The 27,440-nt window shown below is 44.4% G+C and overlaps 1 protein-coding gene across 5 annotated transcripts in view; it reads left to right on the plus strand.

Annotated features, from left to right (window-relative positions):
* VWA3A (von Willebrand factor A domain containing 3A) overlaps nt 1-27,440 on the plus strand; it is a 48,022-nt gene that overhangs the window by 5,537 nt on the left and 15,045 nt on the right. For 3 of the 5 annotated variants that reach the window (XM_053364953.1, XM_053364957.1, XM_053364952.1), the window contains exons 5-24: nt 533-657; nt 733-807; nt 4,927-4,981; nt 5,998-6,096; nt 8,174-8,280; nt 10,640-10,765; nt 11,946-12,054; nt 12,925-12,990; nt 14,271-14,396; nt 15,391-15,529; nt 16,771-16,874; nt 17,162-17,242; nt 18,009-18,103; nt 18,783-18,902; nt 19,441-19,515; nt 22,677-22,821; nt 23,523-23,715; nt 25,117-25,187; nt 26,504-26,662; nt 27,124-27,214. In XM_053364953.1, the coding sequence (XP_053220928.1) occupies nt 533-657; nt 733-807; nt 4,927-4,981; nt 5,998-6,096; nt 8,174-8,280; nt 10,640-10,765; nt 11,946-12,054; nt 12,925-12,990; nt 14,271-14,396; nt 15,391-15,529; nt 16,771-16,874; nt 17,162-17,242; nt 18,009-18,103; nt 18,783-18,902; nt 19,441-19,515; nt 22,677-22,821; nt 23,523-23,715; nt 25,117-25,187; nt 26,504-26,662; nt 27,124-27,214 (2,161 nt within the window). The remainder of the gene's footprint in view (nt 1-532; nt 658-732; nt 808-4,926; nt 4,982-5,997; nt 6,097-8,173; nt 8,281-10,639; nt 10,766-11,945; nt 12,055-12,924; nt 12,991-14,270; nt 14,397-15,390; nt 15,530-16,770; nt 16,875-17,161; nt 17,243-18,008; nt 18,104-18,782; nt 18,903-19,440; nt 19,516-22,676; nt 22,822-23,522; nt 23,716-25,116; nt 25,188-26,503; nt 26,663-27,123; nt 27,215-27,440) is intronic. The other 2 variants (XM_053364954.1, XM_053364956.1) reach the window with 2 other exon arrangements.

Below are 27,440 nucleotides of genomic sequence, written 5' to 3' on the forward strand. Positions count from 1 at the left end.
CTCTTCATGGATGGTAGAAACAGTAGAGGTCTGTTGCAAATAACATAGGAACAGGGCCTTTCATGTGGTGGCACCAACCCACTGAAACACCCTCTTCTGGAATATGAGAAAGGTCCCATCTCTGTTGTCATTTTGGTGTCTACTGAAAACCTTGCTCTTCCAACAACTCTCTTAAATTGAGATCTTTCCCAATCTGTATTGGAATTGTTTTATTTTTCAATCACTTACTGTTTCCTGCCTTGGGCTCCTTTGAGAGGAAGGGTGGGAGTTTGACTGACTGCTCCCGCCCATCAGTGTTTTTAGGCAATAAGTGAAGTCTTTAATAAACTGGGTTCCTGCTGGATCTGTTGGGCTTGCTGTCATTCTCTTGCTTCCTTGCTTTTATTTAAAAGGTGATCCCTCACCCGGGTAACAAACAAGTGGTGCAAAAGTAAATTCTTGCTACAGCCATGTGCTCTGACAACTTGAAGTGCATGCTTTTTGTCCCTGAGTGGCTTTTTCTTGACTCCCGTTTTTCTCATTTGGTCAACAGAGACTTAAGGATACAGCAATGCTGTTTGCTGGGTTGAAGTCCACAGATGACTGGATTCAAGTCTATGGTTTAAAACCCTTGCAACTCTCATTTAACGATCTAATGAAGAAGGGCAGCATTGTGGTGTAAGTATGAGGTCATGTTGTTCCAAGCTGGTCATGTCTGCTCTTTTCATTCATCTTTCGATGTTTCCTTTTTAGAAATCCAGATGATCCAACAGAGAGTATTGAATTTACTAAGGAGTCTGTTAACTATTTTGAATCTGAGTTGCGTAAGTAAGTATCCCCAGAAACGTGTCCCCTCTCTGGTCTGCATCTGTTTATGGTCAAATCTAGGAATGGGAGAGAAATCCAGTTCAGTTTGCATCTAAAGCCAAATCAATCAAATCCATGTTTTCCAAAACAATATGAGAACCTAAACACAGCCATTCTGTGAGATTCACATGTATCCAGATTTTGCAATGTGGTTCTCCAATCAAACAACATTATGGGGAAATGTACATAAAAACTCAATATTGTGTGTAGTGTATTTTTTAAAAAATGCAAATTGCTGCAGAAAATGTGGAGAACTGAATTTAAGATAGGAAAAATGAGGAACAGAGAGATGAAATCGACATAACCTTCCATACCATGCAACATCCATATTGGGATAGTGCTAACTCCTCCGACTGGAATGTAGAAGCAGTGGCAGACCTTGAGGCCTCAAATTTTACCTATGCAATGTGCAATGCTGAAATTCAGCCCCCTCCCCCTCTCGCCTTCCATTCTGAATCATTGTTGCAGCACCTCAAGGCTCTGTGCCCAGTGCAACCAAACCAGTTGTTATTGTCAACATGCAGAGGGCTGCAAAGCCAGCTGGCTAGCCCCAGCTGGGCTGTCTCCTTCCAGCCATCCCACTGCAAAGACCCATCGGCCTCTGCTCCAACGTAAATCAGCAACCCGGGCTTCAAAGCCAGGGCACACTATCAGCAGATCAAACTGTGCACACAGAATAGGCATGAGGCTTGTGAAAGCATACTACAACTACAGATTTATTAATCATAAATCAGGACAAGGAAACATGTCGTCTCTCTCTCTTCGTCTTCTCAGAGAGACCGGGGAAAAACAAAAGCAATACACACAACGGAAGTTCCCAGCAAGCTGTGCTGGAATGTAAACAGACATGTGACACGCAACAGTTCCACACGTCTGCTCCTTAAGGTGGAATGGAAATTCTCAACAGTTCTTCCCTAAATCTGCTCCTGGCAGAAGATCCCAGCTCCAATCCCCAGGCATTTCCAGATAAAAGAATCAGATAGCAGGAAAGGCATTCTCTGACTGAGAACCCAGAGAGCTGGTGCCCATTCAGAGCAGAGAACACGAGATTAAATGGGCAAGGAGTCTGATCCAGTTTCCTTCCCCTTTACAGACCTTTCTCTGAGCAAGGGGAACGTGTTGTTGTTCTCTGAGCTTCCACCAGAGGCAGTGATGGTCTTAATTTGGATGGCTTTAAAAAGAGGATTAGAAATCAGTGACTTCTAGCCACAATACCTAGGCTCTTCCTCCATGATCAGAAGTAGTATGCTGTTGAATTCCTGTGGCTAGAAACCGCAGGAAGGGAGAGTGTTCTGTTTTTTAAACAATTAAATTTTAACAAGTCGTAATGATAAATTTTGAGGGCCGCAGTTAGCATTGAATAAAACAAAAAGCTCTTTTCAGACGAGTTTCTGGTGAATGAGCCCAGCGCATGCAGACAGAAGCTCTTAACTGGAAGTAAGAAATAGATATTTATTTAGGCAAGTAATGGTACAGGCTCAGCAGCAGATACAGTGCTTGAGAGTCATGATCCAGGAGTTCAGTACCTGGGCAAGAAGTTCAGAACTGGGCAGAAGCATCGAAGATGTCCCAACAAATCTCTCCCACCCTCCTGCCAAGCTTTTACAGACAAGGCATAGCGCACTCACTCGTGAGTCTTTCGTGCCTTATGGAAATATCAGGATTGTAAGTGTGCACTGTGTTAGGGAGGGCAGGCCTGCTCTCATCTGCAGTGGCAGTTCTAGGTGACAAGACTGCACTCTCCTGCACAGACTCCTGATCACTCACTGCTGCCTCCTATTTGGTCTCCCTCACTGGCTGATCAGAGCCCTCCTGATCCTTCGCTGAGGCTTCCCACTTCTCAGGAAGGTCAGAGGGGAGAGCCAGCATCCCTGAAGTGACTGAAGTCAAGGTGGAAAGGGCATTAACCCTGTCCTCCTACCTTAGGCTCTCACAATTCAGCCTTCTTCTTCTTCTTCCTCCTCCTCCTCCTCCTCCTCCTCCTCCTCCATCAGAGCCTGCCAACTCAAGCCAGTCTTGACAACCTTGTAGGGCTCATGAAAGAATGCTGAAATGGTTGTAAAATTATTATTTGCAAGGAGGAAATCAGAACGGCCCTTATCTCTAAAACATTTTACTAAGCGCTATCTTTCTTTTGGTGTCAATAAATCTTTATTTTCAAACAGTGACCCTGCCAAGGTGGAATTAAATTTATCCTCAGTGAGTAAATTGAGCGAGATGACCTGCCATGCTTTTGCAGCTGACTCCTCTGCCTCTCTATTCATTATGCTTTATTTCCAAATAGCCATTAATTAAAATGCATGTGCATACACTGCTGATCCCCTTTGTGGAGGGCTGGTGTTTTTAATTAATTAAGCAGCTTTTTTGCCAGCCAACTGTGGGATATTTTAAAAAGAAAGTTAATAATATGGCCTCTGGTCTTGTGTCACAAATGAAAACAATGTGAGAGCTGTTGCCAATTGACAATATTGGGCTAGATGGACAGCTAAAGAAACCAAACAGAAGGCACCGATAACAGGAAAGGTGGGAGGGAAATGAAATCTCAACAGTGCATACAAAAGAAGGTTTCTGGGAAAGAATTCTGGGCACTGTAGTTTGTTACGGCTTGCTGGGAATTGTAACTCTGTGAGGGAGAAACCACAGTTTCCTTTGAGAGAAAGGAAGTGTTTTGAACATGCTTTAAAGGTTTAGTGTGTACACAGCCTGGGTGATTTACAAGTACAGAATCAATTTATAAAACCCAAATAGAATAAGATCGCACAATAAAACAAACCAGTCAGAGCATTTGAAAACACCTGTACCTAAAATATACGCTAAGGCAAGCCAGTTAGAAAGCGTCACTATTAAAACGGTTAAAATACAATTTGAAAAATTAGGTCAGGAAGTTCAAGTTCAGGGGAAGCATTGCAGCTGGGGAAGGGCTGTAGCTCAGTGACAGAGCATCTGCCTTGCATGGGAAAGGTTGCAGGTTCAATCCCCAGCCTCTCCAGGAAGGGCTGGGGATGACTTGTCTGAAACACTGGAGAGTTGCTGCTAGTCATTATAGACAATACTGAGCTATATGGACCCAGCGGTCTGACCTGATACAGGGCAGCTTACCCACGTTCCCATGTTTCCTCTGTGTGTGTGCAGGAACTGTTGGAACGCCAATATGGATACAGCCTCTCACATTTCAGCAAGGGAGGGCATTCCACTAGTGCCACCAGTGAAGAAGCTACAACCTCTTATTGTTATGGTTACCAGATTTTTTTCAATGAATCCGGGGACACTTTTTTTTTTTTTGAAGCTGAGTAGCAACAGGGAGTCAGTAGTGGGGATGGTGAGGCAAAAGACCCTGGGCCCAAGCAGACACGCATATTGTATAAAGGTGCAAAGCCCTCCTTTTGCACCCTGTGAAACATAAATGCGCAGAGTTTTAAAAAAACTGGGCAATGGCTGCCCGCCTGCGGCTCCCAAGCCTCCCCTGATCTGTCAAAACAAAGGGGGAAGGGGGCAGGAGATTGGGGGGTGTATGGGAGTCATGGGCGCACAGTGTGCCGTTGCCCAGCTTTTTAGAAAACTGTGCATTTATGTTTCACAGGGTGTGAAAGAAGGGATTTGCACCATGCCTGGCAGAGAAACCATGTGCCTTGCGCCCCTCCTGGGCAACAGCCTCCCGCCCACAACTCCCAAGCCTCCCCCATCAGTCAAAATAAAAGGGGGCAGGAGATCTGTACTGCCAGACATCCCTGGTTCTCCTTCGGCAGTGGCGGCGGTAGTGGCAGTCAGCAGCCCGCAGCCAGCCAGAGCCAGCTGCGCTACCAGGCTGGCTCCAGGCTGCTGAGGCTGCTGCTGCCACCTTTCCCAGGGACAGATTTGCAAATCTGGGGACATTCCGGGGACAGAATTTGTCTGGGGACAGATTTGCAAAGCCGGGGACTGTCCCTGAGAACTGAGGACGTCTGGTAACCCTATCTTATGTTCTCCCACTTGAATTTAGAATAAGAAAGGCAGAAATTCATCTCTTAACACCATTGCAATATCTTACAATTTTTATTGCACTAACTGCATTTCTTCTGTTTCCCACCCACCCAACCACAGAACTATTGCTCTCTATGACAGACGCATTGAGTGGCTGCTGCAGGATAGCAGGAAGGTACTGTGCACAATTTGTTCACTTAAAGCTGTAGTGAGGGTCTTGTGGCTCTCCAGATATTGCTGATCTCTATCTCCCATCGTCCATGACCACGGGCCTTGCTGGACTCCAACTCCCATCAGCCTCTGACAACATGGCCAATGGTCATGGATGAAGGAAGAGAAGAACCGGCAATATCTGATGGGGAACAGGTCCCATACCCCTAACCTAAAGGACACTGTTTATGCATCACAAAAATGAAGTTGTGGCAAGTGGCACTAGCAAATTTGTAGTTTGACCAGCAAGGGGCAGGGAGGAGCAGCAGCAGCAGCTCCTGTAGATCATTTTGGTCTCTGCAGCTTCAGCCAAGAGGAAATGCAAAGCAAAAGAAGAGCGCGATTTGGGATTTCAGCCTGGATCTTGACAACTTTGCACCTGCTTGACTAGAGGCATTTGTACATCATTGGAATAATAATAATAATAATAATAATAATAATAATAATAATAATTTATTTATACCCCGCCCATCTGGCTGGGTTTCCCACTCTGGATGACTTCCAATGGAATATTAAAATACAATAATCTATTAAACATTAAAAGTTTCCCTAAAAAGGGCTGCCTTCAGCTGTCTAAAAGTCTGGTAGTTGTTTTTCTCTTTGACATCTGGTGGGAGGGCATTCCACAGGGCAGGCGCCACTACCGAGAAGGCCCTCTGCCTGGTTCCCTGTAACATGGCTTCTCGCAGTCTCAAAGTCTTTTGAGCATTTTCCTCTCTCCTAAAAACTGTTAACGGTTTCCATTCTTATTATATTTCCCTTCAAAACAGTACCCTCCTAACATGGGGTCTAATAGACATGTGTGTTTGGGAATACCTTGTGTGTAAACCCTCAACCCATGTGATCCCAAAAATGCACTATCCCAATGGGAGCATCCTTCCTTTGGGAACAGGTTGCACTCTGTTGGTTCACTCCTGGCACTGGACCACTGGGAGCCACCCCTTAACATTCCTTTTGTTTTGTTTTTTCTCCTCCTACCAGATATTTGGTATGATCCGTGGGGATAAAGTTGGAGTTCTGATTGACACATCAGATGTAAGTTGTGGACCGAGACTGCAGGATTTCCAAAGAGATCTTCTGGTAAATGTTATTGAAGCACTCGCTAACTTAATATCAGAGATGATGATGTACTTGTGGGTAGCATTTTGGGCTGGCGAAATGTGAGTTCGATTGGCTATGATGCTCTGTAGGAAGCCTTGGGCAAGTCACGGCCTTTTCGTCTAATTTCCTTCACATTTCTATCAGCCTGTATCTTTGAGGCCTGAGTAGGGAAATATATAGTCGTACTGCATTCAAATGAGTTTTAGTAGACCCATTGAAATAAATGGACATTACTAACTTACATTCATTAATCCTAATGGATGAGGAGAACTTAGTTTTATATAACCATTGAAATTAATCAACCCAAACTAGTCATGACAATTAATTTTGAAAGGTATATACTTAAGTAGGACAAACACTGGATATAGCTCTGAGTATTGACCTTTTTATATCATGCCTCACTGGATTTAGATAGTGAGCTACCTTGCTCTATCGATGGACAGGTGATGTTTATATGCTGCAGTTGCATATAATTATTTAACCAACTACCACATTTCCTTTCTGGCAATTTCTTTCCCTTGGGAATTGAAATGGGTAGTGGTGAATTTTTTGAGAGGTATCGTATTTTTCACCCTATAGGACGCACCTTTTCCCCTCCAAAAATGAAGGGGAAATGTGTGTGCGTCCTATGGGGCGAATGCAGGCTTTCGCTGAAGCCTGGAGAGCGAGAGGGGTCGGTGCGCACCGACCCCTCTTGCTCTCCAGGCTTCAGGAAGCTATCCGCAAGCCTTGGGAGCCCGGCGGGAAGTCGCGCCGGGCTCCCCAGGCTTGCAGACAGCAGCCTGCAGCCCGAAACCCGGGGAGCGCTGAGCAGTATGCCCCAGGCTTCAGGCAGATATCCGCAAGCCTGGGGAGACCGGCGGGAGTTCCCGTCAGTCTCCCCAGGCTTGCGGATAGCAGCCTGTTCTGGGGGCTGGGGTCAGGGGAAGCTCGGGCTTCCCCCGCCCCAGCCCCGCGCCTGGGGGGGAAATAATTTTTTTTCTTTATCCCCCCCCAAAAAAACCTAGGTGCGCCCTATGGGTCGGTGCGCCCTATAGGACGAAAAATACAGTAATTCTTGGTGAGAGTGAACTCAATCTATATGCCGGTAACTCCTATATTAAAAAAAAAAAAAGTTTCACAATCATGATCAGACAAATTTAACATGAATTTAAATTTAGCATCTTTCTTATTTTCTGGTTGTAGTTGTGTATGGCTCCGTTAACGAACTTCTCGAATGCAGTATGTTTAATTTTCAGTCGCTTCTCATTCAGTATTTCCAGTCTTCAGTTGATATATTTATTAGTTCGTTTCTTGTTGTCAGGCAGCAGGCAGCTTCTTCTAAGATACAAAATTCTGTTCAGCAACTGTAGCTGTTGTGTTTGGGAGTAGACAGAGATTAATTTCATTTAGGCTTAACACGAAGATGGGGTTGATTTTTTTTATTTTCCCAACTAGAAAATGACAACATGACAAGCTGATCTGTGGGGAAGAAGGGTTGGAGTTAAGAATTCAAAGTCTTCTTCAGGGGGCATCCCTGATAATCTTTTTGGTTTCAAGTACTAACATTTTCCTTGACTTTTTCTTTTTATATCAAATGCAACCATAAATACAAAAAGGGCAAACTAAAGCAGAGCTAAAAAGCTAGCAGAGGGAGGAGAGGAAAAAGGGATTGGCATTGGTCACTGTTCATAGGTTTTACTCATTTTCAGTGTATGGAGATGTCATAAACAAAATATGCTAGTGCCAGGGTATGGTCTTCACCAACCTGGTGCTCTCCAGATGTTTTGGCTTAAAAATTCCATCGGCCCTAGTGCTGGCTGGGGTTGATGGACTTGTAACCTGGAACATCTGGAAGGCACTATGGCCTGAAGATGTGAAAGTCTGTTTGGTCTGTGTCTGGGTGGGTGACCATTTCAGAGCCACATGGATGCTCTCTTGGGTTCTACGATGGCAGGATATGAATGTAGGAAAAGAAATAAGACAACTCCAACACTCAGCTTAGTGTAGAGCTTGATTTAGGCTTGCTATATAGCTTGGCAAGCAGCTAATTGCCACCTTTTGTTTTCTTCTTAAGTCTGTAATAGATGAGCAGCTGCTTTACATGAAGAAGTTATACTTCCTTTCATTTGGTACCAATATTTCATTACTTTGGGAGAAGCCAAGATTTATCGACGAGAAGGTGTAAGTGAGTTGCTTAGCTCTAAAGTATTTATGTGTGTGTGTTGGTCTTGGTTATATTATATATTGCTTTTTTCAGATAATGGTTGCTAATTGTTCTTCTTATACTGTATGGGTTTATGATTGTGCTGTATGCCACTCTGGGTTCCTTTAGTAGGAACATAAAAAGAGTCCTATTAGATCCTGCCAGAGGCCCATCTAGTCTAGCATTTCACACCAGATACCCAAAGGAAGCCTGCATACAACAGCACACTCTCCCCATTTATGATACCCAGCAATTGGCATTCAAAAGCAGTGGAGGGAGAACATTGTGGCTCATAGCCATTAATAGCCTTTTACCCTCCATACATTTGTCTAATCCTCTTCTAAAGCTATCTCCACTAACTGCCAGGGATATTGCAAATAGTAATATGATGCAGCATGAAGCAATTGGATGCATAAAAGCTGACTCCTTTTGAAATAAAAGTTCTCCAGACCCATAATTATGATTCAAAGCTCTACTAACCAGAACTTCTTCAAAACAGGTACAAAAACACCAATGATACAGCCAGAAAGTTGTATAGAGCAAATACTTGTCCAAACATAGATTCTTCTTAGATAGCATAATTACGATCAGAGCAAAAATCAAAGCTCTGTCTCTCCCATAGCTTACATTAGCCTGCATCCAGCCTAAGGCTACGCAGCTCTTGGAGAGGCTTCATTATCACATCTTTCCTCTCACTGTGCCTGGGAACAAAAGGTAAAGGCAACTCCCTTTCAAAATGGAGATTTGCAATTGAATACCTCAACCGCCTGTTCTAAGGTTAAACCAGGGATCAGCAACCTAAGTATCCTTCAGTGAAATTTTCCAACCCTTTTAGCAACATGCATACTGGCATTCTCCATTTCAGTGTACAATTAAACAATTATCTTTAGCAAGGAAAAGAACCTGGAATCTTCTGCACACAAAGCAGATATCCTCTGCCACTGAGCTACATGACATGACGGTTCCACTTAACTGTGGTGACAGCTTTAGAGAAGACATCACTTCCATGAATTTTTCGAATTTTTCTTTCAAGCCGTACAGACCATTGGTCAGCAACATTCTTTGTGGCTGAAAATTCCATAAGTTTATGTTGGGGGTGGGGGGGAAAGAGTTTTGTCCTTTCTATTTGAAAGGCCTTTCAAAGACCAACACTGTTATTATTAGAGTTTATTTCTATGCTGCCTTTTAGCCAGAAAGGCCTCTGAGGTGGTCGTTCACAGCAGTGGTGGAGCAACATGCTGCAGCCCCCAGAGTGGAGAACAGGCTTGGGCATGGCTGGTGCACGTCCTGGGGGCATGATGTGCACTCTGGGGGTGTGGCGCGTCGCCCGCGGGGGCATGGCACATGTCCCGAGGTTGTGCGGCATGTGGCGCACATCCTGGGAGGGCAGCCGTGATGGCACCCTTTCCCCAAATAGTACCCGGTGCCACGCAACCCCCCGCCCCCCCTCATATGCCAGTGGTTCACAAAGGTTCACACACAAATACAGAATTCAAGTAAAAAAGGCAACTTACATAATGTAAGGCAACAGCATCTCAACATATGACGGAAAGACTATAAGGCAAATGCATCCATACTCGAGCCCAAAGGTGAAGGGCAGTTTCAACAAAGAAGTCAGGTAGAGCAGGAACAGCTCCTCCTTATAAGTGTCAGAGCCCCGTACGACCGAGCTGTAATGGCTACTCCTCCGCCCGTATCTTCGGAACCCATCCAGGCTCTCCTCCGACATTGATTAACAACCTAAGCCTTTGAATGAGACTTCAGGCACGCTCTCCATTGCGCAGAGTACTCAGACAGCAGCAGCAGGAGCCAGAAATATATGCTACATTGCTACTTTATTTCTAACTAAGCAAGACAGAAAAGAATATGCGTCTGCTCTCTGTGAGAGACAGAAAACAACAGAATAGAGAAACAGGAAACCAGTAACATCGACATCCGTCTCCTGTCTCTCGTGAGACTTCCAACAGTCTGGAATGTCAACAGAGTCTTGTGACTCCAAGAACTGCACAGTGGCATAACAGAAACCTAACATCAAGATCTGGGGGGGGGGGGGGGGCGGGCGGGCGGGGAATGGCACCAGGAAGACGGAAAACCTCTTCTCTTGACAGTCCAGCACAGTTTATTTTCCACAGCGATGCCTCCCAATTATTGTTGTTCTTGTTATTTATTAAATTTGTATACTGCCCTATACCCACAGGTCCCAATATTTGGTTTGTGACAGTACTACAGTCTTTCCTTCCGTTTATTTCATCTTGCCTGCCTATCATACCTCTTTTGCTAGTATCTAATTGATGTACAATGGATTCCACTTTCAAATGATTGTTTTCTCCCCCTTAGTTTAGATGAAGCAAGGCAATGGGTGCTAAATCTCAAACCCAGCGGCGGCTGCAATTTGCTCAAAGCATTGAAGAAAGCCCTTACAGTAAAAGAACTGAATTCACTGGTGATTGTGGTAGGAAGCTGGTAGGTCATCTGTCTGAATACATGGCAAGACACTGTCTTTTAGGCTGTATCCAATGTGAGTCCTGTTCAGAGTAGACCCATTGAAATGAATGAATTTGTTGCATTCATTTCAGGGGTGGGTGGGGAGGGAAGATCATTCCATCAGGCAGAAATGCTTACTCTGGTGGGGCAATTTCCTTAGCACCACTTTGCTTTTTCACCTGTATTATTTAAATTCCTATACTCAGTTCTACTATAAGTAAGGGAGGAACATGTCTCTCTTTACACTGTCCCCACATCATGCACAATTTTATCACTTTTTCCACTCTCCTCTTCCTTCTCTTCTTCTTCTTGAGTCTAAAAGCCCCAAATATTGCAGGACTGGGATAGAGAATGTGGTTCTCCAGTTGTTGATGGACTCTGGATTCATACATGCCATACGCTTAAAGCTTAAAAGTACCTTTTTACCTTTTATAGCATGGGTAGGCAAACTAAGGCCCGGGGCCAGATCCAGCCCAATCGCTTCTAAATCTGGCCCACGGACGGACCAGGAATCAGCGTGTTTTTACATGAGAATGTGTCCTTTTATTTAAAATGCATCTCTGGGTTATTTGTAGGGCCTGCCCGGTGTTTTTACATGAGTAGAATGTTTTTACACCCCCCCCCCAAAAATATAGTCTAGCTCCCCACAAGGTCTGAGGGACAGTGGACCAGCCCCCTGCTGAAAAAGTTTGCTGACCCCTGTTTTACAGCATATATCTGCACATCCCCAAGAATCTTGGGAACTGTCATTTATTCCTCACAGAGTTACTTCCTCCACAGAGAGGCACTCAAATTACAGGTCCCAGAATCCTTTGCGGGGGAGCTTTAAATTTTTAGTGTAGGCATGCTGAAACTCAGCCCTCCAGGTGTTTTGGATCTGCAACTCCCATCATCCCCAGCTAACAGGATCAGTGGTCAGGGATGATGGGAATTGTAGTCCCAAAATATCTGGAGGGCCGAGTTTGGGGATGCCTGGTTTAGTGTGTACGCAGCTTCCGTGAGCCCCAGCCAACATGGCCAATGTTCTCAGGGGTGATGATGTGAATTGTAGCAGTATCTGTATCTGGAGGGCCACAGGTTCTTCATCCTTTTGTAGGGATCCATCCTGTGTTTGATATTCATGTGTGTGTTTTTCCTCCCCCCACCCTTCCCAAACCAGCCCAGATCAAGCCTCGGAAATATTGTCTGAGTATATCCAGGAATGTACCGTGGGGAGAAAGCTGTTGGTCCACACTGTCACATATGACTGTAGCAATCAAGTTCCTCCTGTAAGTTTGTCTGGGGAGGGTAGCATAGCTCTAGGGCAACACGTATGCTTTGAGTCAAGACGGTCTCAGGTTCAGCCTCTGGTCAGTCTGTTTCTACTTAAAAGGATCAGGGAAGGATAAGGTCTTCTGGGAAATGATCTATAATGAAATTAAGAAGGTGCTTAAGTGTACCTTTCATAAGAAACCAGAGGCTTTTCTCCTGGGCATGGTAGGCCAATTGGTGTCAAAGAAAGATAGGACGTTTTTTATGTATGCTACAACAGCAGCAATATGCAAATCAAAGCACCATTCAATGCAATTTCTTCAACCAAGAAATGTGTACAGAAATGCATATACTAGTGTGCTGGAAAATGCACTTATTGGTGGATATTGTGTTAAAAAACCATTGCATAAGGGGAAATTGCTTTGCAAAAATGTGTCTCTTGGGCAAAATTTCATAGATTTGCCCATCCCTACCCTGGAGACAAGACTGAGCTAGGTGGCAAATTTCATCCGGTATAAGACAACTTTCTATGTTCCTTCTTTGTGCTTGGTAAAAATATTTCACTACTTGATTCTTACTGAAGCACACTAAGGACCCAGCTACGCATTATGTTAGTTATGTGGTTATGCCTACAAGTGCAGGGCTGTTTTTGATGCCATAGTTAGGTAAGCAACAACAAAGAAACACCCCCCCCCTTCTCATTGTCTGTTAGTTGAGCTTTTGGGGGGGTGCCATTTCCCAGACATTTCAGTGCTTTCCGCCCGGACACTGTATAAGAGGGCCGATACCGGCTATGTCCAGACGTATGGCAACCCTAGGTTTAGTGAATATGGGGATTTATGCAGCAGTTCTGTGCTCAACCATTTTCTTTGATGCGATCTATGCAGGGTGTGGTAAGAAGCATAGCAGAAGATGTGGGAGGCCATTATCACTGTTACTCCTCAAAGAGAGAGGTAGGTCACTCCTCACTTGGACAACTGCACTATTTTAAAACGTTCTTAGCAAAGCGCTTGGTGATTGCCTAGCCTGCTCATAAGGTTATAGAAGTGGACAGGAAACTTCTTTATGAGCTCACAAGAGTGCCAAGAGGGTGGCCTGTACCTGGCTATCCCCTTAAATAGGCATGGGGTTGCAGCCCCCAAGCCCTTGCCTCTGATGGGCTAAGCGGGCACTGCCTGCTCTTACCTGAGAGCCCAACATGGCTGGAGGCGGGCAACGCCAGGTGACCATCAGCTTCCCCACCTGCTCTGGAACATGGCATATTCCCTGAACCCACCACAGACATGTCGTGCAGCAATGGCCACCCGTGCAGAGTGCCAGGTGAGCAGATGCTCCCGTGGGGGCCGTGAGGACAACCAACTTGGACAGCTTGAAAAGCGGTTGAGACAAGTACGTTGATGGTGCTATATAAATAAGTGTTAATGTGTAACTGAGGACATGGGTGGCGCTGTGGGTTAAACCACTGAGCCTAGGACTTGCTGATCAGAAGGTCGGCAGTTCGAATCCCTGAGACGGGGTGAGCTCCCATTGCTCAGTCCCTGCTCCTGCCAACCTAGCAGTTCAAAAGCACGTCAAAGTTCAAGTAGATAAATAGGTACCACTCTGGCGGGAAGGTAAACGGCTTTTCCGTACGCTGCTCTGGTTCGCCAGAAGCAGCTTAGTCATGCTGGCCACATGACACGGAAGCTGTACACCGGCTCCCTCGGCCAGTAAAGCGAGATGAGCGCCGCAACTCCAGAGTTGGCCACGACTGGACCTAATGGTCAGGGGTCCCTTTACCTTTAATGTATAACTAAATACAATTTGTGGAGTCTGAGGCTACTTCATGAGCCACCATCCACACCCAATCTCTAAGAGGATCTCTTCCACTGATCTTAATCTCTGGGTTTGTCTATAAGGAAGGAGGTCCTCTTCCAGATAATTGGGGATTCATAGCATTAAAGCCTGCCAGGCTTTCAGTAATTCATTTTTGGTTCACTCTTTCCTCCACCTTTATTTTGAAGCTGCTGCTGCTGCTTGCAGAATTTTAGCGTCTGTTTTAGCATTTGTCACTTTATATGTTGCCATTTTAAAATTAACCTCTTAGTCAGAGTTTCCTGTGTCTGTTAACTGCTAGGGGATTTTATCAACAAAAAAGAAAAGAAAAATGCTTTAAATAAATAATAATAAAAGGTTGCTAAGCCAGCAATGAAGAATAAATCTGATTGGATTTTTAATTCTGTTGCGTGATCAGAATTGTGACAGCACTGATATTCAACTGATCCTTCTTGAACGCCAAAAGGCCAAGGAGCTGCTCAACATCATAAATGAAATTTACCAGGGGAGGATGGGTGACACACTTTTTAACGTAATGAAACAAGTAAGTACCTGATCTCATTTAATCGGCTGTTTTATTTTAAAAAGACCAGTAGATCTAAAAAAGCTGCTGGACAGCTAATTAGTGTTCAGCCACAGAGAAACGTATTGTAGTGATACCATTATGTAAATAGTTCTGATGAGTCCTGAGTCAAATTAGAGCTCTCTACTCTTTTTATTTTATTATCTTAAAAACAACACTCATATCCTCGCTTCAGCCAAAAAAGTCTCACGAATGGCGGCTTACGATTGTCAGTGATAAGACAGTCTCTGTCCTCAGCCTCACAATCTAAACCTTTCTTTTACCTATATTTGTAAAGCCCTTTAAAAAAGTTCTTTTGTTTCAAAGTTTTGTGGAAGGTGTCAGTTTGGGATTTTGAGAGGCCGAGGTGAGGTTGTTAGTGCCTTTTAAAAATATTCCACACAGTTGAGAACAAGTGGTCTGCACTTTTTTTTACATATAAAAAAGAAAAGCCTTGATGTGTTTGCTGTATGTATTGTGGCTTAATCTTTTTTTTTATCAATGAGAGATGCTGGGGTGCAACTTTGGAAATTATGCTAGTGCCTAAGAACATAAGAACCCTGCAGGATCAGACCAAAGGCATGTCTAGGTCAGCATCCATCGGCTTACAGAAGCCAGCCTGTCACCCCCAGAACACCTAAACACAATAGCCCTTTTCTGCTGTTGTGGTCCAGCAACTTGCAATAACCAAAAGGCATATTGCCTCTGAATGTGGATGTTTTGATCAATGCTACATACTGTATTTTTAATGAGTGTGGTTCTTTATTGGGACTATATTTCTACAATATCTGGAGGGCACTGTGTTGTCTACCCTTGATCTTAGGGAGTGAACAATAGAAAAACAATGTAGGAAAGAGATTAGATTGGAATGCCTCTTTAAATGTTCCATTAATATGTTCCCAGCTTTTGGGCGTTTGGAGGAGACGAAATGGAAATGCAGGATTTTGTAGATGAGATTTTAAATATCTTTATTTAGGGTTCCATGGAGTGTTTGAAGCTTCCCTCTGAAACCTCCCTGCCAAAGCCGCCAAAACATGAGTGTCCTCTTGCAATACAAATCCCAAGCTTTTTGGCCCAAACCTCGGCTGAATGGTTAAAAACGAATGGACTAAAAGGTAAAGTAGACCGGAAGGGCAAGGGTTGGGTGTGGGAAACCTTCTTCACCCTGAGAATCGTATTCCCTTCTGGGCAACGTTCTGAGGTCCATTTGCCAGTGGTGGGAGGAGCCAAAGGCAAACATGGATGGCACAACAACAACAACAAATCTTTATTACAGTCATAGACCAGCATTTAAAAATCTAAAAAACTCTTTAGAAAGCTAAAAGGTATTAAAACACAAGGTGAATGTAAAAGTCTATAGGAATTTAAAAGAAGCTAAAAGAATCCAAAAGAAAGGTCAGGAACATTGGGCTGGTGTGGAGGAGCACAAAAGGTTGATATATAAAGGCTTTAACTATCATTTACAGAGCACTCTAATATGTTAATTAAAGCTGATTTGTGGCACAGGTCATCCTACGAATCTCGAGTGCTGCTGTGTAGCAACACTATACATTGCATCAGGATCAGGATCCAAGAGCAGCAGGGAGATGTAAAATTGTCCTGTTCGCCCTGGGTGCTTATGAAGTAATGGGGAAATCAGGCTAGTACAAATGTCTCTGTAATACAGGCGCTAGAGAAGGACATGCTCTACCTTTTCGATTTGTCCTGAGTCACAGGGGCATTGTCTCTCTGTGTAGTCAATCTTCCTATATCGGCCTTCAATAACGACTGAGGGAAGGGCATGACATCGAGCCAGGGTAAAAGCCCTACGGTGTTTAGGGACTTCGATTTTAGTTAGATATGCCATAGAGGAGGCAAGGTACCTGGTGGATCCAATTGGCACTTTGTGTCTACTACACGTTGTTTAATGAATGCTTTAGCCTGATTGTATTCCATGTTAAGTAGAAGACCTGGAGAGAAGCCCAGGGATGAGATTTTAGTTGCCACTGTCTGTTTCCACGTGGATTAATTAGTGGGGCACGGTTACGGGGAAATAAAGATAGATGGCACAACAGATGAAGATGTTACCTTTGTACAGTAGACTAATTTCAGTATACGCTCACCTGCCCCTTTTCATCCAAGCAAGAAAGAGGCACAACTAGAGTTCAGTGACACATCCCAGCCAGGCAAAAATATTCAGGCTGTGAAGTAAGGCCTGTGAGGGCTGTGGGAAGTTCCATATGGCAAATAGAGAAGCATTTGGCCTCAGGACCAGAGATTTCCCCATCCCTGGCCAAAAGGTTCCATGTGAAATGAAGCCTGCTTGATCCACCTGAACAGGCCTTTCATTTACCTTTTGGTTCCTTGTTTGCTACAGCCAGGAAATTAAGCCTTTATCAAGTTTTGGCACCCAATGCTTTCTCCCCTGTGGAAGAATTTGTGCCCGTCCTTCGGAAAATGGTATCGTCCACATTACATGAGGTAAGTAAAGAGTTTTAGATTAGAATCTGGAGGCCATGTGGTCCAACACCCTGTACCCCACATGGCCAACAGCCCAGAGATGAAGGGCGTTGTAGTCCAACAACAGCTGTAGAGGGTCACAGGTTAGCCACCCATGCTCTGTTGGTTGTTGGCATCCATCAGGTACCATTCTTTGCCCACCCTGAAGCAAACTGTCACCGGAATGATGATTTGGTTGTCAGACTTGTTACCGGAATATATGATTAATTTTATCTCTCTCTGCCTCTCTCTCTCGCTCCTTGTTTCAGAAAGCAATGACCCAGTTTGAATGGCATGATGGGACGATTAAAAATATTCACGTTGATCCACCCATACTGTATGACTATCAGGTGACTGAAGGACCTAGACATGAATCCCCACGGCCAGAGTTAATGGCATTCCAGTTTAATCTAAGCCAACTGCTCTTTTTGTGTGCAGTTTTGACTAAGATGCACATGTCATCTAACCTCCCCACAAACAAATCAGAATGAGGGCTTGACAAACAGTTGTTGTCATCTAATCACTCTGTGAACTTTGTGCACAGGTTGAAGATGAACGTAGGGAGCTACCTGATATTGCATTGGCCTATCTAGCTCAGTACTCTCCTCACTAGCAAAGGGTAACACTCAACGGCAGATCACATGCCTTGCATGCAGAAGGTCCAGGATCCATTCCCCAACATCTCCAGGCAGGACTGGGAATGTCTCCTTTGTGAAACCATGGAGAGCTGCTGCCAATCAATGGAGGCAATACTGAGCAAGATTGACCAATGGCCTGGCTTGGTATAAGACAGCTTCCTATGTTCCTGTGAACTCTCAGTAAGCAGGTTGTCAGGAAGTGACCACAGAACCAGAAGACACACCAGGACTGCTATAGGAAGAGGCACCCAGAGAAAAGGGAAGCAGTTATTATCAAGGCATCATGCTTGGCGTGAAGTCTATCTTTTGGTTCTGGGAGTTTTTAATTTATTTGAGGCAGTTAAGAATGGAGGGGGAAAAGGTGTATGTGCCCCATACAACCAAGAGCGTACTCAAAGAATGGAACGGTTGCTGAAGCAGTTGTCTGAAATGAGCAAGTAATCGTTCTCATCAACTATGTTTTGAATTGCATCTACAGAAACGGCTTGGCAGACTGGTGAGGATGTATGAGAGGCGGGTAGACTGGCTCTCCACAGCTAGTAGAAGCATTTGGGGGACTGTTTGTGAGAAGAGGTATCAGTGTTTTGCTTATCCGCATCCAGTTTTGTAAAATGATGCCCTAAATTGCTGTGGTGTGTGTGTGTGTGTGTGTGAGAGAGAGAGAGAGAGAGAGAGAGATGTACTCTGAACATTTCCACGCCACCCTACACATGACAGTGTACAAGAAATAATGAAAAACAGATATTATTAATAAATCTATTGCTCTGCCCTTCACTCTAATGTCCCAGTATAGCCAATAGAATGGCAACCAGGGCTTATGGGAATTGTAGTCCAACAGCATCTGGAGTGCCACAGGTTCCCAATCCCTATCTTGAAATATGGATGCTTCCATGCATTTGGTGAGTATGCATGTTCAGGATCTGCTTTTTTAAAAGCTCTGTCTCCTTAGCTTTTTTAAAGGCAACTGGAAGCAGGGCACAAATTGCCTAAAGTTATTTGGGATCAGAAAAGTTAGTCTTCATTAAGGGTCTCCCTACCCTTTCCCCTCCAGCAGATCTTCACACACTTGTAGACCTAGAATGTTCCTTGAGCACAGTTCCACTCCCATCTTCAAGAAATTGCACTACTGAGCTATGACCCGCCCCCCCAAGCCTTTGACACCAGTAGTTTCCCTTCAAAATTTCTAGACAATAAAAATGGGGAAACGTTGATCTAAAAGTTGTGTCTCTGATGCTGGTGGTCTCTCATACAGGATCGTCATTCTTATTGATGTCTCCAAAACAAATGCCATGTACATCATTCATATCCAACATTCCCTGCGACTTTTACTCGAGGAGCAGATGTCGAGCAAGGATTTCTTCAATATCATAGCGTAAGTAACTGCCATGCAATGCTTGCAACCATTTCTTGGGGGTAGGTCTGTCCATGAGCATTTGGCATCCTTGCTAAATTAACCTTCTGATTAATGGGCTACTAGCCATGTTAGCTATTGCTTTGCCTTCAAGGCAGGAATGCTTCTGAATAAAAACAGTTGCTGGAGTGGAAAGTGCTCTTGGGCTTGGTTTTTGCTTGCAGGATTCTCAAAAGCATCTGGTTAGCAACTGCGAGAACAGGATCCTGGACTAGTTGGGCCATTGACTTCATCCAGCAGGCCTCTTCTTATGTTTTTATTCCTCTGAATGTTTAGGCTCAGAATAGCAGAAAGCACCCATTGCAGCTCAGTGTCCGAGAGTGCAATCCTATACATGCCTACTCAGAAGTAAATCTCACTGAGTGCAGTGCAACTTACTCCCAGGTCAATAGGTGTAGAATTGCCACTGTTTTTGGAAACTGAACCGCTCAAGCATCTTCTGTTGCAGGCTGATATGCTGTGAAACAGCGTTTAGTTATTTGTTCTGTGTTTCTTGCAGCTTTGGAAATGACGTTAAGGCCTGGCAGGCAGAAATGGTTCCTTCACACCTAGACAACCTACAAAGGGCCTGGAAGTAAGTAAAACATTTTTTAAGGGAAGCCTCACTGGCAAAACCCTTAGGTTAGTGATCTCTGTTCAATCCAATTTTCACATGCATTTAAGATTACCTAGTTGCGTGGCGAGAAGGCAAGCAAAATGCGAGGGAGATAGTGAAAGATACAGGAAATTGAATGCAGATTTCCAAAAAATAGCAAGGAGAGACAAGAAGGCCTTCTTAAACGAGCAATGCAAAGAAATAGAGGAAAACAACAGAATGGGAAGAACCAGAGATCTGTTCAAGAAAATCGGAAATATGAAAGGAACATTTTGTACAAAGATTACCATAATAAAGGACAAAAGTGGTAAGGACCTAACAGAAGCAGAAGACATCAAGAAGAGGTGGCAAGAATACACAGAGGAATTATACCAGAAAGATATGGATGTCTCCTACACCCCAGGTAGTGTGGTTGCTGACCTTGAGCCAGACATCCTGGAGAGTGAAGTCAAATGGGCCTTAGAAAGCACTGCAAATAACAAGGCCAGTGGAAGTGATGGTATTCCAGCTGAACTATTTAAAATTGTAAAAGATGATGCTGTTAAGGTGCTACACTCAATATGCCAGCAAGTTTGGAAAACTCAGCAGTGGCCAGAGGATTGGAGAAGATCAGTCTACATCCCAAAGAAGGGCAGTGCCAAAGAATGCTCCAACTACCGCACAATTGCACTCATTTCACACACTAGCAAGGTTATGCTTAAAATTCTACAAGGAAGGCTCAAGCAGTATGTGGACCGAGAACTCCCAGAAGTGCAAGCTGGATTTCAAAGAGGCAGAGGAACCAGAGACCAAATTGCAAACATGCGCTGGATTATGGAGAAAGCTAGAGAGTTCCAGAAAGACATCTACTTCTGCTTCATTGACTATGCAAAAGCCTTTGACAGTGTTGACCACAGCAAACTATGGCAAGTTCTTAAAGAAATGGGAGTGCCTGATCACCTCATCTGTCTCCTAAGAAATCTCTATGTGGGACAAGAAGCTACAGTTAGAACTGGATATGGAACAACTGATTGGTTCAAAATTGGGAAAGGTGTACGACAAGGCTGTATATTGTCTCCCTGCTTATTTAACTTATATGCAGAATTCATCATGTGAAAGGCTAGGCTGGATGAATCCGAAGCCGGAATTAAGATAGCCGGAAGAAATATCAATAACCTCAGATATGCAGATGACACAACCTTGATGGCAGAAAGTGAGGAGGAATTAAAGAACCTTTTATTGAGGGTGAAAGAGGAGAGCGCAAAATATGGTCTGAAGCTCAACATCAAAAAAACGAAGATCATGGCCACTGGTCCCATCACCTCCTGGCAAATAGAAGGGGAAGAAATGGAGGCAGTAAGAGATTTTACTTTCTTGGGCTCCATGATCACTGCAGATAGTGACAGCAGTCACGAAATTAAAAGACGCCTGCTCCTTGGGAGAAAGGCGATGGCAAACTTAGACAACATCTTAAAAAGCAGAGACATCACCTTGCCAACAAAGGTCCGTATAGTAAAAGCTATGGTTTTCCCAGTAGTGATGTATGGAAGTGAGAGCTGGACCATAAAGAAGGCTGATCGCCGAAGAATTGATGGTTTTGTACTATGGTGCTGGAGGAGACTCTTGAGAGTCCCATGGACTGCAAGAAGATCAAACCTCTCCATTCTTAAGGAAATCAGCCCTGAGTGCTCACTGGAAGGACAGATCGTGAAGCTGAGGCTCCAATACTTTGGCCACCTCATGAGAAGAGAAGACTCCCTGGAAAAGACCCTGATGTTGGGAAAGATGGAGGGCACAAGGAGAAGGGGACGACAGAGGATGAGATGGTTGGATGGTGTTCTTGAAGCTACCAGCATGAGTTTGATCAAACTGCAGGAGGCAGTGGAAGACAGAAGTGCCTGGCGTGCTCTGGTCCATGGGGTCACGAAGAGTCAGACACGACTAAACGACTAAACAACAACAAAGTTGCGTGGCGAGTTCCCGCCTCCCACCAGTAGGAATAAAGAGACATGACAACATTATTTTAGGTTAATGGGCTAAAATTGGCCAAATTGGTTACAGGTAAAGAGCGGTATTGGCTTAGGCATTGGTCCTATCCGACTATCCGGCTTCAGCCTGTTTGCTTGAAGACCAGGAAGGCTTAACACCAACAGGGGGAGCCCTGCTGATGCATCCCGGGGCCGTGCTCAGGGGATGACGCGGCCCGAGGATTCCCCTGATCGTGCAGGGGCTGGAAGCCAGCCTCCGCGCATGTGTTGGGTGCGTGAAGCCCGCAACACCAACTCCTCCCGAGGTCGGAAGTGGGTTTGTGGACCAATGGGAGTCATGAATGAGCTGAGCTCCTTATTTTTACACAGCTCGTATAAAACTAGAGAAGGGACTCATTTAGGCGAGATGTGATTATCCCAGAAATGGAATCAGTTTGCACATCTCTCCCATAAAAGTCTGCTCTTACCACCACTCAAAAACAGGAAGTGGGTTTTACTCCCTCTTCCTACTTCCCTGCTTTCAGGCTATGCCTGGAACTGTTTATAGGATAGGATTTGGGAACTTGTGGCCTCCCACAAGTTAGCTTCAGCTCCCATCATCCCTGACCATGCATCATTCTGGCTGGTGCTGATGGGATCTGCAGTTTAACAACATCTGGAGTGCCACAGGTTCCCCATGCCTAGGTATGTTGGAGAATTCTGATGCAAATGGGGGCAGAAATTGCCAATGTACGCTTATTTCTACCATGTCTGGAAGGGAAACCAATGCAGCAAATATGATTGGTATTTCCTTCTGTGGTTTGTATTCTGCAAACGATACGTAATCAATGACTTCCCCCACCATTTGCATTGTGTTTCCTTTGTGCTGAAATGAATGGTGTGGAATTGCATAATAATTGCATAATTACTTACATAACTAATTATGTCAATATCTGCGACATATAACATCATTTCCCTCAGAAACCGAACTGCAGCTGAATGGAAGCAGCAATGTGGCAAATGTGGGCCAGAGCAGAAATCGATGTTTTCTTTTATCCCTACCGGAGTTTGCCCTAGGATTGTTAGCATGAGCCGGCATGGCAGTCATAAAATGCTTGGAAGCCATGGTTAGTGTTTTGATGATACTTGGGCATTTAAAAATAAAATAAAATAATTCTTCAACTCCTCTTCTAGCTGGGTACTGACCCTTCAGTGTGAAGGCACTAGAAATCTTATGACAGCACTTAGGAGAGCTGTGGAGATAGACTTTAAAGATAAAGACAAGCATACATCTCAAAGCATTTTCCTGCTTACGACTGGAGTCCCTGACCAAGAGAAGGTGGGTAAAATCCCCAAACCAGCTTACGATCTGCCCAGAACTGCTTGTTAGATTGTCAGAACTATTGCATGCTAGCTTTGCGCTTGCAGAGAGACTTTGACACCTGCATGTATTCAAACGTGTTCTCCTACATGCATTCTAAGCACAGGAGCCAACTCCAGGCGACTGTGGGTGCTTGGGCACCCACAATGCTGTGGGTGAGATGGCCCCCTGGACTCTAAGGTGGTTCTGTCTCACACGGCTTGTGCTGTGTGCTCTATGTTAAGTTTGGCCCAGGGGCCAGTTGCAACCTCCAGGCTTCTGTATGCAGACTATGCAATTCTTCTCAGGCCACGCCCCTCGCTGCCCCTTCTCTGTGCATTCCTTCAATACTTTTTTGCCGGGCAGGAATGTGTCTTTGAGTGGTGCAATGACTCTTACTTGCCAGGGTAGAGAGATGTGTGCGTCAACCACTGGCTATTGCCTGGCTGGAAGGTTGACTACTGTACAAAGTCACTCTGGCTGCTCTGCCCACCTTGCCTCTCACGGCAACCAGCCTCCAGAAAGTCGCACATGAGGAAATGCAGCCCTCAGTTTGGAAAAGGACTCCGACCTTGCCTTACAGACTGTGATGACTGCGAGCGCTATACAAATGCTAAAATTGTTGAATCATCAAGCAGTACTCCCAAGTGATTCCGATGGCTTATATTCTTGCCTTCCAGCATGCCATCTGTTCTTACCTGGCTGAGGTCTGTGGCGGCTGTGACTTGAAGCTGCATGTCTGTCTGTTCAGCGTCGACGGTTTCTCCCTTGATGATATCCCGCCACGCTATGCAAGTCTGAATGAAACGGCTGCAATTTGTAAAGAAATCGCCCAGACTGCCAATGGTCGGTTTCATTGGTTTGGAGAAACAGGTATATGATGTTCAGATGTTTTGTTTGTTTGTGACATGCATTTTTAGGATTGCAATTTGTTTTTAATGCTGTGTTTTAAATGGCATGTATCCCCGGCCCAAGGAGCCCTGGGACCCACAGTGTATTTCTCAGGGTCTCCTACCTTCACTAAGATCAATGGAGGAAACCTTGCTGATAAAGCTGCAACCTGCAGCAGTACAGATGGTGTAGTTTTATTCAGAAGATAGTGACTGTTGGGTGTTTCCAGCCCAGCATTTAGTAAAAACTTGTTTACTTGGGCTTTCCTGAAATGATAGCCCTGTTCCTTCTGCCCAGTTATCTGTAACACTGATTCAATGTATATTGTAAACTGCTGTGAGATTACTTTTAATGTAAGCGATATAGAAATATTATCAGATACAGTGGTACCTCGGGTTACATACGTTTCAGGTTACATACGCTTCAGGTTACAGACTCCGCTAACCTAGAAATAGTACCTCGGATTAAGAACTTTGCTTCAGGATGAGAACAGAAATCGTGCTCCGGTGGCGCGACAGCAGCAGGAGGCCCCATTAGCTAAAGTGGTGCTTCAGGTTAAGAACAGTTTCAGGTTAAGAACGGACCTCCAGAACAAATTAAGTACTTAACCCGAGGTACTACTGTAGAGTAAATTAAATTGTTGTGACCCACCTTAAGACCTTAGGGTGAAGGGCAGGTTGTTGTGGTTCTCCACTTGCTCACAAACTGTACACGTGGTTTTGAACTTGAATTGGGAATCTTCTGCAACCCTATTGGGACCTCCTTTTACTTTTAGAAAACCTTTTCCTTTACTTGCTCACGCTCCCATCCTTATTCAGCTCCAGCTACAAAAGCTGAGTCTGCTGAAGAGGCAAGAGACCCTCTTGGCTGTCTCTTAGTGCAGACCCAGGTCATTGAGCCTGAGCTTCCACAGCCGCTGCCCGCCATGAACCACCATAGGCAGGATTGGCAGCAACAGCAGCAGATATGTCCTATGCATATGATAATATTTTATTCTCTTTCTAATTATGCTGTTTTATATCTGACTTCCTTTCGCCATGTTTTATTTTGAGATTTTTTTTAAGATGATATTTTAGTTGCCTTAACTTAACTTTCTTCAGTAAAGTTTTATTTTGGGTTGTTTTAATTGATGTTTTAATGTAGGTTGTAAGCTGTTTGAGATTATTTTTTCTTAAAAATATAAGGTGGTATCGAAATGAAACGAACAACAACAACTCAGCCCTACAATGTTTCAACAGAAACGGTTCTGGGACAATCAATGATCAATATGCTTCTCCGTGTTGCAGTTGCTTACTGATCTATTAAAAAAAATTAAGTGCTAGGGAGTTTAAGGACATGTCCTTCTGCTGGCCTTTTTGCTCTTCTTTTCTCTCCTCCTGTTAGGCATCTATGAAAGTGATGATATCAGCATTATCCTATCTGAAATGGAAAAAGCTGTCAACTATTCTCACAAGGTATACGTTCAGATATTCTTCTTCTGAAATGGGTGCTGTGTTTGTTAGGTTGAACGGGATGCATCTGTTCAGTCACGTACAGGATCTGCTTCACATTTAAGAACTTAAGAAGACCTATTCTGGACCACATCAAACCCTAGTTGGTCCAGCATCCTGTTACCCACATTGACCAACCAGATGTCTATGGGAAGCACAACATGAATGCAATAGACCTCTCCCACTTGTGTTCCCTCAACTGGGACTTGGAGGCATACTGCCTCCTATATTGAAGGTAGTACATAGTTGTCATGATGAGTAGCCATTAATATCTTCCATTATTTTGGCCATATCCTCACCAGGTGCATATACCCCTTTAATAGTCATGGCTCCCCCCCCCAGAGAACCCTGGGAGTTGTGGTTTCTTAAAGATACTGTGAGTTGTTAGAAGACCTCTATTCCCCTCACAGAACTACAGTTCCCAGAGTGGTTTAGCAATCTTCTCAGGGAACTGTAACATTTGGGTGGTGGGTGGTAATGGGGGGGTGTCTTCTAACAATGTTCATAACCCTTAGCAAACTACACTTCCCAAGATCCTTTGGGGGAAGGCATGGCTATTAAATTGGGATAAGAGTGCTTTAAATGTGTGGTGTGGATGTGGCCTCTGTTTCATCCCCTTGTAAATCTATCCACATTGGTGGCCATCAGTTTGGTGACAGCCTGAGTAGGCTGGTATTCCATTGTTAAACCCAAAAAACGTGAAATGGAAAGGTGAATTTCCAAATTTGCAATGACAAAGGAACTGCATCATCTTGGGTTCATGGACAATGATGATGGGTGACTTGGGAACGACAACATCATACTGTGTTGATGATAATTGATGGCTTGGGAACAGCATCTAATGTTGATGATGATGATGATGATGATTTTTTAAATTCCTAGCTTACGTTCCATTGTCAGGTTTGGCCCTACAAGACAGCTAACAACCAGATTGAAACAAGAACAATCTATGTTCAATGTTCCAATACAAATACAAAGAGACAGTGATCAAAATAATAATAATACATAGACCATATCAGAAGAGAGAACAAGAAATATATTTTTTTTTATCAATGCATATAGCACACCAGAAGAGGATGTGTATGTGTGCTTCTCTGTTGTATTTCTCGAAGTGTTGTGGAATGGGACCCCCCCCCCCCAATTTACCCATCTGAAGGCAATACATTAGCTATTTCCTTTTGTGTTCAGTCCTGATAGAAACTGATAAGGCTTCCCTCCCCCCCCATTGCATTTGCTTTCCAGGGAAAGTCTAAACCTTTCCTATCCCTTCTGTTTTTCAGTGTGCCTTACTAGTGGGATCCTTAAGGCAACGTTCAGGAAGTCATTTGGCTAATCAGCTGATGCCTGAAGGAGACCTAACAATGCTAGAACCACAGAAGAAGAGTAGACCACAGAGGTTGCCATTTCCAAAGCCAACGGCCCTTACTCTTGCCAGAATGGTATGACACTGTTTGGTATTTTAAGATGAAAACTGCTTTCATCAGTGCCACTAACCATGTTCCTATGAGTTGGCTTCTATGATTCTACAATACAGGGACGCAAGCTGAAAATATCTGTTTGGGGGCGGGGGGCGGGGCGTTGCTGCTCTGTGATAGGGTTGAGTGCAGATCATACAGGTCTATACAGGGCCAGGCAGTCTTTCAGGTAGCCTGGTCCCAAGATGCTCAGGACCAAGCAAACAACAAGACCTTGAACATGACCTGGTAGCTGGCTGGCAACCAGAGCAGTTCTCTCACCACAGGTGTGACCTGTCCAGGCGCTCCACTCAGCAATCTGATTGCATAATTGTTGCCATTGTGGTATCCCAAAAGCAGTTTTGAAAATAAGAGCCACGTAGCATGCTGGTAGGCAGGGGCAAAGTGGCAGAAGGTTTTCTCAGATGTTGACTGTACCTTTTTAGAACTTCAGAGACCAGCCCGATGGGGCCAGAAATGGCACGATGAAAGCTCTCCTATGGCGTCCACCAAGTGCCAAAGCGGAAATTCCTCCAGGTGGGTGTAAATTAAGCTCATGGATTTGAATTGCTGTTGCTTGCATGATTACAAATAGATATATTTGTTGACACAAGCTTTGTTTACTACCAGCTTGATGAAATAGCAAAGCCTGCTGACTAAGGCTGGATGAAGTGGGTGAGGCGTCTGGAGAAGAATTGGCTCTTGATAATGTATGGTTTGCATCCAGTTTCTAGTCCAACTCAAGAGTGGTACCATTCAGGTT

Source organism: Podarcis raffonei, chromosome 14 (assembly GCF_027172205.1).
Source record: "Podarcis raffonei isolate rPodRaf1 chromosome 14, rPodRaf1.pri, whole genome shotgun sequence".
Classification (NCBI taxonomy): Eukaryota; Metazoa; Chordata; class Lepidosauria; order Squamata; family Lacertidae; genus Podarcis; species Podarcis raffonei.